At 41.8% G+C, this 19,213-nt stretch overlaps 1 protein-coding gene across 3 annotated transcripts in view; it reads left to right on the top strand.

The window, feature by feature from the left end:
- INTS14 (integrator complex subunit 14) overlaps positions 1-19,213 on the top strand; it is a 40,306-nt gene that overhangs the window by 13,103 nt on the left and 7,990 nt on the right. For all 3 annotated transcript variants that reach the window (XR_009541074.1, XM_060152190.1, XM_060152180.1), the window contains exons 7-10: positions 3,939-4,031; positions 5,948-6,092; positions 7,425-7,558; positions 17,105-17,223. Coding sequence is in view for 2 of the 3 variants with exons in the window: in XM_060152190.1 (XP_060008173.1) it covers positions 3,939-4,031; positions 5,948-6,092; positions 7,425-7,558; positions 17,105-17,223 (491 nt within the window). In the remaining variant the exon portion in view is untranslated. The remainder of the gene's footprint in view (positions 1-3,938; positions 4,032-5,947; positions 6,093-7,424; positions 7,559-17,104; positions 17,224-19,213) is intronic.

Here is a 19,213-nt window from a genome sequence, read left to right as displayed (position 1 = left end):
TCTCCAGGAGGGTTGAAAAGAAATGCCAGTATACTTTGGATGGGAGGTTGCATTGCCTAAGGGGTGGCAGATTAGTAGTCTTCCGTGGTGAGGTCATGAGTTAATCTCTGATCCTAGATGATTATAACCACAAATTACTAGAGTTGGAAACCAGGGCCAGATTCACTAGCATTGAAATCCATGAGGTAGTTCTTAATAGAGATAGTAAGACGGATTAGCGTCATTATTAAGGTCATATATGAAGAGCTAGCTTTTAGACTTGGCTGTGTGACTTTTTCTCTGTGACCCTGGACAAGTCACTTCCTCTAGTTCTTATTGGCTAGGTGAGTGGAATCTCTAGGAGAAATGATGGTCTCTCAGGTCTCAGTTGTGATATATTGTACCCCTCTAATCCTGCAGCTTGTATTATGACTAAAAGAAAGCAATGTGTTATGGCTTCTACCATGTTGCCAGTGCTATGCTTAGGTTAAATTGGCAAAGCCAATAATCAAAAGTAACAAGGGGTAGTAGAGAAGAGAGTTGTCTCATATTGGCAGGTGGACTCCTTGAGTGGTGGGTATATGTTTAACCATCACTGTTTCGAGTCACCACTGCACACCCTCAGTGCCTGGCTTAGTGTCTGATGCTTAGTAGATGTTCACTAGGTAATTGTTCAATCAACAAATGATTAAAATTGGACTTCCCTGGTGGCGCAGTGGTTAAGAACCCGCCTGCCAGTGCAGGGAACACGGGTTCGAGCGCTGATCTGGGAAGATCCCACATGCTGTGGAGCAACCAAGCCCATGCGCCGCAACTACTGAGCCTGCGCTCTAGAGCCCGTGAGCCACAACTACTGAAGCCCGCGTGCCTAGAGCCCGTGCTCCACAACAAGAGAAGCCACCGCAGTGAGAAGAAGCCCGCACACCGCAACAAAGAGCAGCCCCTGCTCACTGCGACTAGAGAAAGCCCGCACGCAACAGTGAAGACCCAAAGCAGCCAAAAATTAATTAATTAATTAATTAATAATAAAAGATATAATGAAAAAATTTTTAAATGATTAAAATTAAGTACAGCTGGAAATTCATTTCATTCTTGGGTGTGTAGACTTTAAGGAGTTTTTGAGTGAAGGGCTGTGCACAGGCTGTTTTGTTTTCTGTGCCTTTATTTTCTGCTCCTGCTAGAAATAGGTCATCCATCTCTTTCATTGTGACTAGACAGCAGTGTGCCAAATGTTTTGTTGCCTTCAAACCAGTTATATTCCACTTCCCTCCCACCCTTTTAGGATGCGTAACTTCAAATAGATCTTTTCTTCCCAGAAGTACATTACTTTCTATGTACTAGATTTCACAAATGCAGTGTTTAGGTGGGAAATTCAAATATAACTAAGAAGGTTATTGGAAGTTCTCTGAATGGCTCTAATGCTTTTCATTTTAAGTAACTAAGAAAATAAGGATAATTGTCCTTTATTTAATGGACTAACTTATAAAAGCTTCTAGTCCAAGATTTTTGTTATAGCTTATATTTAAACCACTAAAACATAGGCCTTTTTCTACTCAGATGAAAAATATATAACTGCTTATGCTGATTCATTCGTTACTCAGCTAAAGAAGGTAATGATAGCAAAACTCCAGAGAAGCAGATTTCCTGATGTATAAGAAGTATGGTATACTCACCATGATCCTGATTTTTTAAAACATTGTTTTGAGAATATGAATGTGTATATGCCTAGAAGAAAGACTAAAAAGCAATTCAGTAAAATATTAATAGAGGTTTCCTTTGATGAGGAATGATGAGTGACTTTATTTTTCTTCTTTACAGTTTTTAGTGTTTTCTAAGTTTTTATACTACTTATATAATCAGAAAAAACTTCCAGGGCTTCCCTGGTGGCGCAGTGGTTGAGAGTCCGCCTGCCGATGCAGGGGAGATGGGTTCGTGCCCCGGTCCGGGAAGATACCACGTGCCGTGGAGCGGCTGGGCCCGTGAGCCATGGCCGCTGAGGCTGCGCGTCCGGAGCCTGTGCTCTGCAACGGGAGAGGCCACAACAGTGAGAGGCCTGCGAACAGCAAAAAAAAAAAAAAAAGAAAAGAAAAAACTTCCAGAAAGTACTCTTTGGGTTACAACTTTTTTTTTTTTTAACTTATTTTAGATTTTCAACAAATACTTTTGGTCTTTAATACAGCTTCTATAAAGCAAAGAAACCATTGTCATATGTACACTGCTACCTTGATTTTGTAGAGAATGTATTTCTTTCTCAGGGAAACAGTTTTAATGCAAAAGCCTTACCCTCCAGGCATAGCTGCTTGCAGTTGTTGTGGAAGTATTTTACTATGACGCCCCCTGGTGACCTGAACATCCTGACTATTCAGAGAGACTTAACCATTAAGCTTTTGCCTTGGCTGGGGACCTAGCCTCATAAAAATAGTCTAGCTGATTTGTCGTATAACTTAAGTCCATTAAATAAAAGACAGTTGTCCTTAATTTCTTAGTTACTTAAAATGCAAAGTATTAGAGTCATTCAGAGAAACTTCTAATAACCTTCCTAGTCATCATATTTGAATTCCCGATCTAAACCTTGTGTTTATGAAATCTAGTACATAGAAAATAATGTACTTTCCCATAACAAATTAATTCTTTGTTTTTAATTAATTTTTATTGGAGTATAGTTGCTTTACAATGTTGTGTTAGTTTCTGCTGTACAGCAAAGTGAATCAGTTATACATACACATATATCCACTCTTTTTTAGATTTCCTTCCCATTTAGGTCACCACAGAGCATTGAGTAGAGTTCCCTGTGCTATACAGTAGGTTCTCATTAGTTATCTTTTTCTTTTTTTTTTTTTTTTTTGCGATACGCGGGCCTCTCACTGTTGTGGCCTCTCTCGTTGTGGAGCACAGGCTCCGGACACGCAGGCTCAGCGGCCATGGCTCACGGGCCCAGCCGCTCCGCGGCATGTGGGATCCTCCCAGACCGGGGCACGAACCCGTTTCCCCTGCATCGGCAGGCGGACTCTCAACCACTGCGCCACCAGAGAAGCCCAGTTATCTATTTTATATACAGTAGTGTATATGTGTGAATCCCAATCTCCCAATTCATCCCATTCCCCCTTCCCCCCTTGATAACCATAAGTTTGTTTTCTACATCTGTGTCTCTGTTTCTGCTTTGCAAGTAAGTTCATCTGTACCATTTTTCTTTTCTTTTTTTTTGGATGCATTGGGTCTTCGTTGCTGGGCGTGTGCTTTCTCTACTTGCAGCGAACGGGAGCTACTCTTCATTGCGGTGTGCGGGCTTCTTATTGCGGTGGCTTCTCTTATTTCAGAGCACAGGCTCTAGGCGCGCATGCTTCAGTAGTTGTGGTGCGTGGGCTTAGTTGCTCTGGGGCCTGTGGGATCTTCCCAGACCAGGGATCGAACCCATGTCCCCTGTATTGGCAGGTGGATTCTTAACCCCTGAACCACCAGGGAAATCCTGTACCATTTTTCTAGATTCCACATACGAGTGATATTTTACGATATTTTTCTTTCTCTTTCTGACTTACTTTACTCTGTATGACAATCTCTGGGTCCATCCATGTCACTGCAAATGGCATTATTTCATTCCTTTTATGACTGAGTAATATTCCATTATATATATGTGCCACATCTTCTTTATCCATTCCTCTGTCGATGGACATTTAGGTAGCTTCCATGTCCTGGCTATTGTAAATAGTGCTACAGTGAACATCGGGGTGCATGCATCCTTACAGATTTCTCCGGATATATGCCCAGGAGTGGGATTGCTGGGTCACATGGTAGCTCAGTTTTTAGTTTTTTAAGGAACCTCCATACTGTTCTCTGTAGAGGCTGTACCAGTTTATTGGTACATTCCCACCAACAGTGTAGGATGGTTCCCTTTTCTCCACACCGTCTCCAGCATTTATTGTTTGTTACGAGTTAATTCTATGTTGATTCCTTCTTTTCAGATTTGGAAATAGTGGGATTTATTGATATAGCTGATATTTCAAGTCCCCCTGTTCTGTCCAGACATTTGGTTCTACCTATAGCACTTAACAAAGGTGAGTTCTCTTCCTATTCCAGTGATACATATGAAGTATCTTATTATCTAAAGTTATTCTTAAATGTAAGATAGTAGAATAGCCCATTTTGCAGAATTTGGGGGAAAGGAGTAGTTATTAGATTGGTTTTTTTGGTTTTTTTGGTGTTTTTTTGCGGTACGTGGGCCTCTCACTGTTGTGGCTCTCCCGTTGCGGAGCACAGGCTCCGGACGCGCAGGCTCAGCGGCCATGGCTCACGGGCCTAACCGCTCCGTGGCATGTGGGATCTTCCCAGACCGGGGCACGAACCTGTGTCCCCTGCATTGGCAGGCAGACTCTCAACCACTGCGCCACCAAGGAAGCCCTGGAAAGTATTTTGACACATATTTATTGTGTGCTGCTTCGTTAATTTACAGTGGAAATCCTCTTTAGAGATGACAGTGCTTAGTCCCTCATCCTGGGCTCTGCCTTTCCCTGTGGGAGCATGCTGGGGAAACCAAAGTAGTTCTCAGAAGGTTGCCTGATCAATGTGGAATACAGCTTTATAAGGGGAGAAACCACACCTGTTCTCTACTGGTGCCTAGCACATAGTAGATACTCAGTAAATACTGTTGAATGAGTGAATGAATCCAGGTCCTTGTGAGGCCTCATTACTGCAGAATGTATTTCTCCAGCAACTATAAAGTCATCTCCTACGTTCAGCATCTCTCTGGAGAATGTTAGTCTCTAGCACTTTAAACTTCTCTTTTCTATGTTTTAGGCTGACCGTCTCCTTTATATTCACCAGCTTTCTCCAAGAAGTATATACAATCAGGTTTCCACTCACTGAGTTATGACCACATTCCATTTACTCATGGTTATTTCAGTTGGAGTGTTAGGTATTCCATAACCCTCCATCACATATTCATAGACAGAATCTTTGATATGTTCTCACAGATGACCAATTATGATCCTTTTGTTTATACTTTACCTTACTGTTATTGATATTGATAACAACTGAGTTTACCTTATTCCTAAGGTCCTGGGAATTCTGCGTGCCCATATAAATTGCCAAGAAAGAAAGTGGGCAAAACAAAGAGTTTGTATAGGAAAACAGTGGGAAGAAAAGTATGGGAAGGCAAAATGGAGCTGTGTTGTAAGGGCTGTTGAATGTCAAACTAAACCAGGAAGATCTTTCTATTGAATTAGAAAGTCTTTGAATCAGCTTGAGTACACAGATAGTTCCAGAAGGAAGTTAATTGGAGGAAGATTCATTCATTTGTCAGCAGAGTGTATGAGAGAACCTGGAGTTGGAGAAGTGAGTCAAGAAGCTTATGGAGTAGTCACTGTTCTTTGGGGTATCCCATCCACGTGCTGCCTGAAGGCTGTCAGTTGAGAACACTCTTGACATCTCTGAATCTGTTTCTGTTTCGATGGTGCCTGAAACCCCCAGAGAGCCTCTAGCTTAGTGTTCCAGTAGAAACTATGGAAAGCTGATTTTTTGTGTAGCAGCTTCACTGAAATATAATTCATATACCATACATTTCACCCATTTAAAGTGTACAATTCAGTAGTTTTTAGTGTATTTACAAAGTTATGCAACCATAACCACAATTTTTGAATCAGAATTTTAGAATTTTCACTACCTCAGAAAGAAACCTTTTAGCTATCAACCCATAACCTTCCATCTCTCTCAGCCTCAGGTAACTACTGATATCCTATCTGTATAGATTTGCCTCTTCTGGATGTTTCATATAAGTGGAATTCATATAACATGTGAAAACTGATTTTTATTTGGACATAGGAAAACCAGAATATGAGTTTTTCTTACTTGTTATAATATTCCTTTATAATTTTGTATACTTTCCTTCCAAGGCTAGAAAGAGCCAAGAGTACAACTGGAGTTTGGAGTTTTTGTAGCTAATCTCAGTCTGACTGGTTTTCTCTTCTTTTCATAGAAGGTGATGAGGTGGGTACTGGTATAACGGATGACAACGAAGATGAAAATTCAGCCAATCAGATTGCAGGCAAAATACCCAACTTTTGTGTCCTGCTCCATGGCAGCCTAAAAGTGGAAGGAATGGTGGCGATAGTTCAATTAGGGTAAGAAACTTTTTTACCTTTGGTTGAGTGAAAGGGAGAATCAATTTATAGTGAAGTATTCCCCAGACTTTTCTGAAAGAAAGAATAGAAAGGATCTCGTCACTTTTTTTCTCTTTCTGCCATATCCTTCCCACGTACTATCACCTTCTACACTACTCTTTAAAGCATCCTCTAGAATAAGTACAGAGTGAGTCTTTTAATTATATTGCCTTTATATAATATCTTTTCTCAGTTTTCCTCTTTTCCATCCTATCTAGGAAACCTGGGGTCAGTTTAAGTAATGCTACTAACTTGTTGTAGGATCTTATGCAGTATGCACAGACTCCTCAGCTATAGAATGAGGAGGTAAAACTAAATGAAAAAACATACGGATAACATTGAACATTTTACCATGTGCCAGGTACTTCTCTAGGCACTTTATATACCTCACTATACAGGAGGTATCAGTATTATCCCCATTCCTTAGATGAAGAAACTGAGGCTTCGAGAGCAAGTCATGGTACTTGCTCAAGGTCACACAGCTAGTAAATGAAAGAGCCAGGCTCTTATCCACGTATTGTGACTCCATAGCCCATGCTCGTAACCGCTCTGCTGTATTCCTTCCCTATGAGGAAAGCCCTTCTAGCTTTCACTTTTCGCTGTAGTCTCAAAATCTGCAAAACTCTCTGCTTCCCTTTCTATAATACCTGTTGTCAGAGAAGAAGAGGTCATCTTCTGGCCATCACCTGGGATTGACTGGTAGAGAAAATCAAGAGGTTAGGAATGCTCAGAGGAAGCATGGCTCCTTTTCTGCTTGAGTTAAAATTAGCTGATCCAGAAAGAAAAGTGCAATTCTTATTAGGTATCAGTTTGCTATATTTCTTGGTACTCAGGCTACTTGCACTGTCTCTGAGTAGGAGAATCACCTGGGGCCCTTTGAGAAGTGGGAGCAGAGCTGGGTGATGGCTTTGTGCCCTTTGTTAGAGGGGCTTCTCTCTGTGGTACTGCTGTGAATGATTCGGAGGCGGCTGAAAAAACCTATAGGTCTCAGCCCTTACTTGTCACCACCCCTGCAGCTACTTGCTGCCCTTGTGATTTTTTTTTTCTCTTTTAAGACTGCTTTTGATTTCCATATCTACATAATTGAATAATAATACCTGTCCCCAAGGAATGGTAATATTAGGGGACATCAGTATGCATTTTTAGGTTTAGGATTTGACTTTAGTAAAAGTAATGCACCTAATTTCAAAGCTGAAAACCATGTCTCTCAAGAGAAAAACACAGGCTAGAGTTATTTAACATGACAGTCCCAGGCTTGATGTTCTTCTGATCTTCCATCTTCTCTCCATCTAGTCCTGAATGGCACGGAATGCTCTACTCCCAAGCTGACAGCAAGAAGAAATCAAACCTCATGATGTCTCTCTTTGAGCCTGGCCCAGAACCTCTCCCATGGCTAGGGAAAATGGCACAGTTGGGTCCTATTTCAGGTATAACCCAGATTAGATTTTATTTATTCTGACTTTGTTTTCTCTCTGCTGTTCAGAATGACTCTGTCTGTGCAGTCAGAGAGCTGCGTGATTTCCCTTATGAGTGCCCTGTGGTTTCTGACTCTGGATATGTATATGGAGAACCCCAAGAGAGTTTGATGTTTGCACTTCTAATTTTACAGCTCAGGGGAAACAAATATTTAGGTTGCTTCAAGTAAAAATAAATGCTCTAAATGTTTGGAGTGAAAAGCTATTCTCCATAAACTTTTTTCTTTAGTGTACTATTTTCAACCCAGGTACCCCTAGTCATTCATAGATAATTTAATCCCATTCCTTCTTGAAACTATTTTCCCTTAGTTTTCCTAACATTGCATTCACCTAGTACTTATCTTTTTCCTTGGCAACTTTTCTCTCTTGTCATCTTGTCTTTTCTTCCTCTTGCCTCATGATTCCCAAGGTGTTGTTCTTTGCCTTCTTCTCTTGGGTTATTATTCTCTCTTGGTTATTTCATCAGCTGTTATAGCTTCAGAGTCCCAAAAATCTCTGACTCTGGTGCTGCTTGATCTCTCCCTGAAACTTGCATATTATATTTCCAGTTCCCCCTTGGACCTCTCCACCTGGATATTCTGTCACAGTCCTAAGCTTAGCATGTTTATTGCAGAAACTGTTGTCTCTCCCCGCTTCCCCCATGAACTGTTTCTTCTGATTTTCCTACTCCCTCTGATTGAGGCCTTTGTACTCCTAGGTACTCAGGCTCCAGCTGTAGTGTCACCCTTGACTTATTTGGGCCCATTTAAATTTTAGGAACATCTACCATGCAACCTATTCTATGCCAGGTGTGGGGGCTAAAAGAGTTAGCAGGAGTTACTCAAAGTCTAGCGGAGAGTGGCGTAATAAACATGAGCTGGCACGAGATCAGAGTTGGCCTGAAGGAGGGGATGGTCAGCTCTGCCTAGAGGACTCAGGAAAATCTGCACAGAGAAGAGACACCCTAGCTGAGTTTTGAAGAAAAAGAGGAATTTGCTGAGCTAGTGAAGGCAGAAAGGGCATCCTGCCCAAATGGAGCACAAAGTGTGAGGGAGGGGTGGGAAGGCCAGATGGTAGGTTAGAGATTGGCAGTGGTACAGCAGGGCAGGCCTCGTCTGAAATGTGAAGAGCTGAGACTTTATTCTGCAGATGCTGGGAAGCCACTGAAGGGAGTAATATGATCAGATCCTTCTGGCTGTAATGAGAACAGTGGAGATACCAGTTAGATGACTTTGTATTCTAGGTACTGGTACCCCCTGGAGTTGTGCAGTATGGCTGAAATCCAAGTGAAAGATCATAAATTTTGCATTTAGAAAAAGAACTCTGTGGAGTGTGGATTTGAAAAGGTAAGGGCATCTTGTAGTTAGAAGTCTACTGTGACAGTCCTGGAGTTGTGAAGATGAAAGGCAGAATAGGGGCAGTAGCTGGCGATAGAGACGATGGGATCCATGCAAAAGGTATTTAGGAGGTAGAAACAACAGTATTTAGATATGAGAATAGAGGGAAGAGAAGAGTTGAGAATGATCCCAGGTTTCTGACCGGAGCTATAGGGTGAAAGGTGGTACTATCAATTGAAACAGAACAGAGGAAGAAGAGTAGATTTGGGAAGAACATCTTTTGTGCATGTTAAGTTTATGCCTGTGAGATTTAGGTGGAGGTGCCTATAAACAATTCCTGTGAGAATCTGGAGTTCAGGAGAGAGGGCAGAGTTGAAAATATAATTTTTAGTTATAAGCATAATGCTGATAGTTAAAATGATGATAATGAGGGAGATTGCTTAGGGCAATAGTTCACAAATTTGAGTTTTGGTATACAAAAGTGAAACTGGAGAACTTGTTTAAAAATTCTGTTTCCTGGGACTTCCCTGGTGGTCCAGTGGTAAAGAATCTGCCGTACAATGCAGGGGACGTAGATTTGATCCCTGGTCAGGGAACTAGGATCCCACATGCCACGGGGCACCTAGGACCATGCACCACAACTGCTGAGCTCACGCACCTCAACTAGAGAGCCTGCGTGCCGCAAACTCCAGAGCCCTCACGCCCTGGAGCCTGTGCGCCATAACTAGAGAAGAGGAAACCCTCACACCACAACTAGAGAGAAGCCTGCGCGCCGCAACATGGGAGCCTGCATGCTTCAATGAAGATCCCACGTGCTGCAACTAAGACCCCATGCAACCAAAAATAAATAAAAATAAATAAATATTTAAAAAAGAAATTCTGTTTCCTGGGCCCTACCTACAGAGATTCTGACTCATTTGGTCTGGATTCAAGCCAGGAACTTTCAGGGTTTTTTTCTTTTTTTTAATAAATTTATTTATTTTTGGCTGCACTGGGTCTTCGTTGCTGTGTGTGGGCTTCCTCTAGTTGTCGCGAGCGGGGGCTACTCTTCGTGGCGGTGCACGGGCTTCTCATTGTGGTGGCTTCTCTTGTTGCGGAGCACGGTCTCTAGGCACGCGGGCTTCAGTAGTTATGGCATCCAGGCTCTAGAGCACAGGCTCAGTAGTTGTGGTGCACGGGCTTAGTTGCTCCGTGGCATGTGGGACCTTCCCTGACCAGGGCTCGAACTCATGTCCCCTGCATTGGAAGGCAGATTCTTAACCACTGCGCCACCAGCGAAGTCCCTGCAGTTTTAATATTACCCAAGTGATTACAATCTAGGTCAATAACCGCACTGTAAGAAGCCATAGCCTCAGGAGAGTATATACGTTAAGGAAAAAAGAGAGCCAAGGACCAGACTCCTAAAAAGGACCAACTACTAGTAGCAGTGGAATTGGCACCAGTAAAGGAAAATGAGAAGAGGCAGATGAAAGAGAAAAAGTAGAAGAAAGGGATGTCACAGACGCCAAGAGAATAAAGGGATTCAAGAAAGAAGTACAGTGTCTCATGAGCACATATGAGACACAGCCTACAATGTCTTATACACATGTGCATACATGTCAGTTAAGGTCTGAAGGATGTCTTTTGCCATTGAAGCCTAAAGAAGATTTTGATGGAATATAGGCCGTAGAAGCTAGGCCAAGGGTCAGCAAACTTTTTCAGTAAAGGGCCGTATGATAAATATTTTACATTTTACAGGCCATTATGGGTTTTGTCATAACCACTACACTGCCATTGTAGCACAATCATAAACCTTTTAAAAATATTTTAAAAATTCTTAATTCTTAAACAGGCAGCCAGCCATAGTTTGCCAACTCTTGAGCTAGGATCCAGGGGCTGGGCTTTTGAAGTTCACACAGGAACAGGAGAAAAGACAAAGAGCTGAAATATCTGAGTAAAGCTGGGAGTATGGAAGGTCTACCCTCTCAGTGAGAGGATGATAAGAAAAATTCTACCCATTGTTTCTACCTACTTTTCTGCATATAAAGAAACATAAAAGTCTCCTATGAGAAGTTGAAGCCCAAGTCCTGCACCATGTGGATCGACATGACCCATTCCCAAACCAAACAGTGCAAAAACTGGTCCTGAAGCAATGAAATCCATGGTGCATCCTCCAGAAGCTAATATAAATGGCTGTGTAGGAATTCCTCTGCAACCAGGGCAAAAAGAGTGCTGCAGAAAAAACAGTCCCCACTGGAAATGAGTTCATGATTTGAAAAAAAGTTTTAAAATCATGTGAGGATTTTCTCTTCTTTTAAGAAAGACCAGTAGGAGGAATAGCACCTTGAGGACTTAATCTGAAAGAGCCTGTAGAATGAGTGTTTTAAATGATTAAAGAGTTTTAGAAAGGAATAGAAACCAAGAGGAAAGAAGAAGACACTATGAATCAAGAGTCATTTGATCTTGGGACTTCCCTGGTGGTGCAGTGGTTAAGAATCCCCCGGCCAATTCAGGGGACACGGGTTCAAGCCCTGGTCCGGGAAGATCCCACATGCTGCAGAGCAACTAAGCCCACACGCCTAGAGCCCGTGCTCTGCAACAGGAGAAGCCACTGCAATGAGAAGCCCACGCACCGCAATGAAGAGTAGCCCCGGCTCGCCGCAACTAGAGAAAGCCTGCGCGCAGCAACAAAGACCCAACACAGCCAAAAATAAAATAAATAAATATTTTTAAAATCACATTTAAAGAAAAAAACAGTCATTTGATCTTAACAGATAGGAGATTCTTGGTGGCTTTGTAAGAGTTTCAGCAGATGATTAGCCAGGAGACAGGTTGAGGAATGAATTAGAGATGAGGAAATGGAAATGCCAAGTTTGACCACAAGAGGACAGAATTAGGACAGTGATTGGAGGAGAACCTGGGTGTGTGTGTGTGTGTGTGTGTGTGTGTGTCTGTTGAAAGAGAGATTCTTCACCTCTTTTACCTGTTCTCTCTACAGCATTACTACATTCGTTCTGTCTCTTCATTCTCATGGCTCTTGCCTTGTTCTGGCTTCTTTTACCTTTCACTTAGATCAGAGGTCAGCTAACTAGGGCCTGCAGGTCAAACTAGCCCACCGCTTATTTTGTAAATATAATTTTATCGTGCAGTTTTATTACACAGTCACACTCATGTATTTATATATGATCTATGGCTGCTTTCCTGCTTCAATGGCAGAATTGAGTACTTACAACAGAGACCGTATAACCCACAAAGCCTAAAATATTGCTGTCTGATCCTTTGCAAAAAAAGCTTGCTCATCCCTAACCTAGACTATTGTGAGAGTTTTCACCACAGCTACCTGTCCATAATCTAAGGTAGTAACATTCACATTCCTTTCTGATCTGGCTGCCAACCTAGCAATGCTTGGCTGGTTAATGCGTATTCTTTTTTTTTTTAATTAATTAATTTATTCATTTATTTTTGGCTGTGTTGGGTCTTCGTTGCTGCGCGGGCTCTCTCCAGTTGCGGCGAGTGGGGGCCACTCTTCGTTGCGGTGCACGGGCTTCTCATTGCGGTGGCTTCTCTTGTTGCAGAGCACAGGCTGTAGGCGCACGGACTTCAGTAGTTGTGGCACGTGGGCTCAGTAGTTGTGGCTCGCGGGCTCTAGAGCGCAGGCTCAGTAGTTGTGGCGTACAGGCTTAGTTGCTCCATGGCATGTGGGATCTTCCCAGACCAGGGATCGAACCCATGTCCCCTGCATTGGCAGGCAGATTCTTAACCACTGCGCCACCAGGGAAGTCCTAACGCGTATTCTTAAGTCAGATGGAACTGCTCTTTACTCAGCCCTGTATTCATGTTGTTTTTCCCTCCCGCTATCTGTTCTTCTTTTCCCTGAGGATAATAAGAGCTAACATCTCTTGAATTTAACTTTGTGCTGGGCACTGTGCTAGACAAAATGAAATGTATCATCTCATTTAATTCTCACAACTGTCCTAGGAAATTGGGGTTGTCATTATGGTAACAAGTAATAAGTGATAATAAAACCTATCTTAGAGGGTTGTTGGAGAATTTATTGAGGGAGTGTGTATTGGCTACCTGACGCAAAGTAGGCACATTTTAATGGTAGATCCTGCTGTTTGTTTGTTTGTTTGTTTTTGGCTGCATTGGGTCTTCGTTGCTGCACGTGGGCTTTCTCTAGTTGTAGCAAGCAGGGGCTACTCTTCATTGCAGTGTGTGGGCTTCTCATTGTGGTGGCTTCTCTTGTTGCGGAGCACGGGCTCTAGGCACACAGGCTTCAGTAGTTGTGGCATGCAGACTCAGTAGTTGTGGCTCGTGGGCTCTAGAATGCAGGCTTAGTAGTTGTGGTGCACAGGCTTAGTTGGTCCACCACATATGGGATCTTCCCAGACCAGGGCTCCAAACCATGTCCCCTGCATTGGCAGGCAGACTCCCAACCACTGCACTACCAGGGAAACCCTGCTGTTTTAATTATGTTTTTTAATCAAAGGAAAGCTTGCAAAATAGTACTCTTTATACTTATCCCTTCTCCTAATTCTGTTCCTAGAGACAACCATTTTCAAATTTTAATTGTTTCTTTTGATGTTTACTTACATTTCTAAATAATATAAGTATACAGCTATTTCTTGACCCTTTTTTTCTTTTAAAGGTCTTTTTTTTTTGACTTTTTAAGGAAAACTAGTTAGCTCTCTTACCGCTACCATCCCTCCCCACCCATCCACCCAAGAAGCACATTTTTCCCTTCCTCAATCCTTGCAGTGTGGTTATAGCGTTCTTTTTGGGTAAATCAGTATTCTGTCCTTGCTAAGTGAAGTCAGTATTATTTACTACTAAGCTGTGTGGTGTACCACATCACATTTCCTTTGTTTTGCGGCTCTTCGTGGCCTACTCCAGATATTACTTTTTTTTTTAATTAGACATTTCTTTTTTCTAGCGGGTAAGATAAATGTATTCTAACTTCAATTAAAAGGAAAGCTCTCTTGGAAAGGCACTGATGTCCCTCAGAGGATGCAGGAAAGAGCTGGGCAGCCTGGCTGTAGGGGAGCCAGCAGCAGATGAGCGCAGCCCTCACTCTAGGCTGTCTCGCAACCTTCCTCTACTTCTCTCTTCTTTTTTCTTGTTTTCCTTTGCTGTTTTCTATGTACCTATCACTAATGCCTCTGTAAGTAAAATACATCCTTTACGTATTTTTTTGTCAGTTTCTTTCTTTTTTTTGCTTGGAGTCATCTCCCTCCCTCTTGTTTCATGAATGGACTGGTAGTTCTCTAGGCTGGTTGCATAGTTGTCATCCCGCGTCTTCCCTTCATAGCTCTTCCGTGGCTCTCCTGTTTCATGCATCCTCCTGAGAAAAGGGTACATGGGAAGTGAACATTTGAAATCTTGCATATGTGGAAGTGTCTGTATTTCATCCCTTACACTTGATTGATAGTGTGGTTGGATATTGAGTTCTTGGTTGGGAATCATTTTCCTTTAGAGTTTCGAAGCATCACTCTATTGTCTCTTCTGGCTTCCAGTGTCACTACTGAGAGTCTAGTGCCATGCTGACTGCCAGGGCTTTGACACTAATCTCTGTTTCCTCTGCACACCTTGAGGCTCTTTTAGTGTCCCTAGCGTTCGAGATTTTCAGAATCATGTACCTAGTTTTTGGTCTCTTCACTCATTGGGCTGGGGACTCAGTGGGCCCTTCCATCTAGGAATTCATGTTCTTCATTCCTGGGAACACCAATATGTCTTTGATTTCTCCCCTGTTTGTATTCTCTGTTCTCCCTCTCTAGAACATATGTTTATGATTTTTGTGTGTGTGTGTGTGTGTAATTTTCTTATCATCCCCTACCCATTTTTTTCATTTTTTGTTGTACATTCTGTAAAATAATCTTCAACTTTATCTTGCAACTGATTTTTTAAAAATTTCTGCTATCATATTTATTATTTCTAAGATCTCTTGTTCTTTTTTCATAAATGTCTGCTAAGCCAGTTACCACATATAGGCTCCAAACAATTAGAGACAGTACAAGATAGGCTATGATTAGACATTGAAATGTTTGGTACTGACACTGAGTGCTGTAGGATAAAAGGGACTAGAGAAATCACTGTCTACCAGAAAAATATGGGACAACTCCATGGATAAAGTAGGATAGGATCTGGACCTAGAATTTAAGTAACTCTGGAAAGGTGAGGAACAGCAGTGTTGAGTAGGGGAAGTGTTGTCTTCGAAACCAGGCCCAGCTGAGTCCCTGGGAAATCTGAGCCTCAGTTTCCTCATCTTTAATGAGACCAATAATATCTACGCTCTAGGGTTGCTGTAAGGAGAGAAGTTGTATGTGTAAAGTATTTTGCACATAGTTGTAATTTAATAAATTCTGTAAGTTCCTTGAGGCCTGAACAATACCTTCTGTAGCCACACTTCCTAGCACAGTGCTTGCTGCATAGTGAGGTCTTACTATAGATGATGAATGAGTACGTGAGGGAGGGAATAAATAAATGAGGAAAGGAGAGCATTCCAGACAGGGGGATAACAGGAACAGTGGCAGGGAAGTTGGAAATAAGCATGTGGCATGGGAAACAACTGTTGGGATCTGGGCCTGACTAGAAAGGTTTATGTATTGACAAGTATTTGTGGAAATGTCTGGAAAGCTGAGCCACTACTTTTTGGAGTGGGTAGGAGGAGAGGGGACTGACAGAGATAGTATGAGGCCAGTATAAGTCATCTAAATTAATGACAAGATTGGGGTTAGAGGGCTTATGGGTCAGTTAGAGAAACTGGGCTAATTCCAGTTTTCAACATGAACATTGGAGCAAGGGATTTAAGCTCCCCAGACTTGTTGGGAAAATGATTCCTTCTTTGTCTACCCCAAATGATAATAAGGATAAAATGAGCCAGTAGATACAAGTATGCTTTGTAAGTTTGTGACAGAGTTTCAGTGACTTAGGAAATAGGTAGAAAAACAAAAACCCTTGTTTATCCACATGACTATAAAACCAACATGGCTTTAAATCCTTGGAAGCAATAAACTAGTAAGCCATAAGATGAGGTATGTTTCACCAAAAAGGTATTTCTTCCCTTGCTCTTTTTTTTTTTTTTTTGGCTGTGCAGGGTCTTCATTGCTGCGCGCGGGCTTTCATTGCTGTGCAGGCCCCCAAGCAGAAGGGCGACTGAGCACCTCGGCCGCCCCAGCTTGCACCCGCCCACAGACTCAGGGCAGCACCAGAGGCCAACCCTGGGCCTTAAGCCCATCTCTGTCCTGCTTGCTTTTTGTTAATGTTGGTTTTTTTAAGTTGGTTTTCATTTTTCGTTTGTTTGGTCTTATTTTGTTAGAAACTATTTTATATATAATAGACCCCGTGCGCAAGCAGGGGCCACTCTTCGTTGCGGTGTGGGCTTCTCCTTGCCGTGGCTTCTCTTGTTGCAGAGCACAGGCTATAGGTGCATGGGCTTCAGTAGTTGTGGCACGCAGGCTCAGTAGTTGTGGCTCGTGGGCTCTAGAGCGCAGGCTCAGTAGTTGTGGCGCACGGGCTTAGTTGCCCCGCAGCATGTGGGATCTTCCCAGACCAGAGCTCGAACCCGTGTCCCCTGCATTGGCAGGCGGATTCTTAACCATTGGACCACTAGGGAAGTCCTTTCCCTTGCTCTTTTCCATAATTTGGCTATACATAATTTTACTTTTAAATTTTCTCAATGCCTAGACCTATGTTGTCTAATCCAGTAGCCACTCACCACAGAGGCTCTTTAAATTTAAATAAAATTCAGTTCCTCTGTTACACTAGCCATGTGTCAGGGGTTCAGTGGTCACATGGGCTGTGGCTACCATTCCTCATCACAGAAAGTTCTGTTGGAGAGTGCTGGGCTAGGCTATGTAGAATTGCAGTATGTATATATACATATATTTTTATATATACTTTAGTATTATTATATGTACAACAATTTTATCCTCTCTGACCTTAATTTATAAAGCAGATAAGTGAAGCTTGTTTCTTTAAAAACATTAAGTTGTTTTTCACTTGTATGTGTCTCAGTTGATTGTTTAGTGTGGACATCAGTATTGAGAACAGGTTCCCCAACCTGACTGAAGTTAATGGATTTTCTTAATTAGGGAAGTAACAGGATATAGGAGATTGAATGATTCAAAGAGCTTCTAGCCTAATTGGAAATGTAATTGATTGTGTTTTGCCAGATGTCATTTCAAGACTGTCTTTTTCTTTTAAGATGCTAAAGAAAACCCTTATGGTGAGGATGATAATAAGAGCCCATTCCCCCTGCAGCCCAAAAACAAACGCAGTTATGCCCAGAATGTGACCGTGTGGATCAAACCCAGTGGCCTGCAGGTAACATTACCATTCACGTTGCTCTCCACTGGGGACAGGAGGAGGGATTCTGGCGGGCAGGCGGACATTTGATTTGATTTTCTTTTCCTTCGATACTTAGTAATTAATTTACTTCTAATGTTTGTCATTATTTCCAAAAAGGATTTGAGGTGGCCTACAGTAAAACACGTACATAGCAGGATCATTTTTTTATACAAAATTTAGAGCAATATGAAACGTAGAGGAAGAGGAGAGACAATTGTTTCAGGAAGCCAAGGCAAAATGATAATTGTATTTGAGCAATTTGGCTCTGAGCTTCCTGCTACCAAGGTCAAAAAAGAAACATGTTGTTTATATGGTTCTTCTTGTCTGAAAAAAGGAAGCATGTCAGTTCTTCTAGAGAGACACATTTTTCTGGCATTAAATTTTAATGTAAAAGTTTTGACATGGTGAGTCATTGAATAACATTATGGGTGTTATCTTTAATAATAATTTTGAGAAAGCTGTAAAAATTTTCATGTGGTTATTTCTTCCATCCCCACGGGGTAAGCCAAAGCATTACCCTGTAATGCCACAGAGACGCTTTCACGGGAGGCTAAGATTATCTTGTTATCAAGGTGTGCTGCTTTTAGTCAACATACTCAGTGACTTTCTTGTCCCATTAGTCATTTATACCTATTTTTTTAACTCTTTATTTTATATTGGAGTATAGCTGATTAACAATGTTGTGCTAGTTTCAGGTGCACAGCAAAGGGACTCCGCCGTACATATACATGTATCTGTTCTCCCCCAAACTCCCCTCCCATCCAGGCGGCCACATAACACTGAGGAGAGTTCCCTGTGCTATACAGTAGGTCCTCGTTCGTTGGCCATTTTAAATATAGCGGTGTTATACCTATTTTTAAAAATCACCTTTTTATCATTTGAGTGCCTTTTTTTTTTTTCCCTTTGTTCTTCCACGAGTCCAGCCTAAGCCAAATGGGAAGAGGCAGTCAGGCCACCTGACCACAGAAGTAGCTTCTGTTGATGGCATAGTCTCTTCCAGCCCCCTTTTCAGGGAGACTGGACACATCCTGCTGTGGCTAAGGGGCCTCTTCCCTTTGTTGGAAATTCAAGTTCTCCCTCTTTCTTGCCATCACTGACCCCAACACTTCCCTGTCAGAAAGAGAGCTGAATTTTTCTAAAATTATTTTTTTAATTCTGTTTTGATCTGGGTGTATTGTTTCATTATGGTGAGGTGCACATAACAAAATTTACCATTTCAAATATTTTAAAGTTACACTTCAGTGGCATTTAGTACAATCACAGTGTTACACAGCCATCACCACTATCTAGTTCCAAAACATTTTCATCACCCCAAAAGGAAATCCTATGCCCACTAAACAAGTCACTCTTCCCCCAGCTCTTGTCAGCCACTAGTCTGCTTTCTGTCTATAAGGATTTGCCTGTTCTGGATATTTCACATAAACTGCATCATATTATACGTGGCCTTTGTGTTTGACTTTTTTCAGTTAGCATAATGTTTTCAACGTTCATTCATGTTGTAGCATGTATCAGTACTTCTTTCCTTTTGATGGCTGAGTAATAGTCCATTGTATAAATAAACCACGTTTTGTTTATCCATTCATTCAGTTGGTGAACTTTTGAATTATTTCCACCTTTTGGCTATTATGAATAATGCTGCTATGAACATTTGCCAAATTTATTTTTTCTTTTGTTGCTCTGCTGTTGTCATGAAGAGAGTTTTATAGTTTTAGCTCTTACATTTAGGCCTCTGATCCATTTTGAGTCCATTTTTTGTATATGGTATGAAGTAAGAGTCCAACTTCATTTTTTTGCGGGTGGCTATCCAGTTATCCAAGCACCATTTGTTAAAGAGACTGTTCTTTCCCCCATTGGATGGTCTTGGTACCCTTGTCAAAAAGCAGCGGCCATAGATGTATGGGTTTACTGGGGGTGTTTTTGTGACAAGTTCATTATTATCACCAAGGGATTTATTATCATCAAGCCT

Source organism: Lagenorhynchus albirostris, chromosome 1, assembly GCF_949774975.1.
Source record: "Lagenorhynchus albirostris chromosome 1, mLagAlb1.1, whole genome shotgun sequence".
In the NCBI taxonomy this organism is placed as follows: Eukaryota; Metazoa; Chordata; class Mammalia; order Artiodactyla; family Delphinidae; genus Lagenorhynchus; species Lagenorhynchus albirostris.
This window is presented reverse-complemented; position numbering and strand designations above follow the sequence as displayed.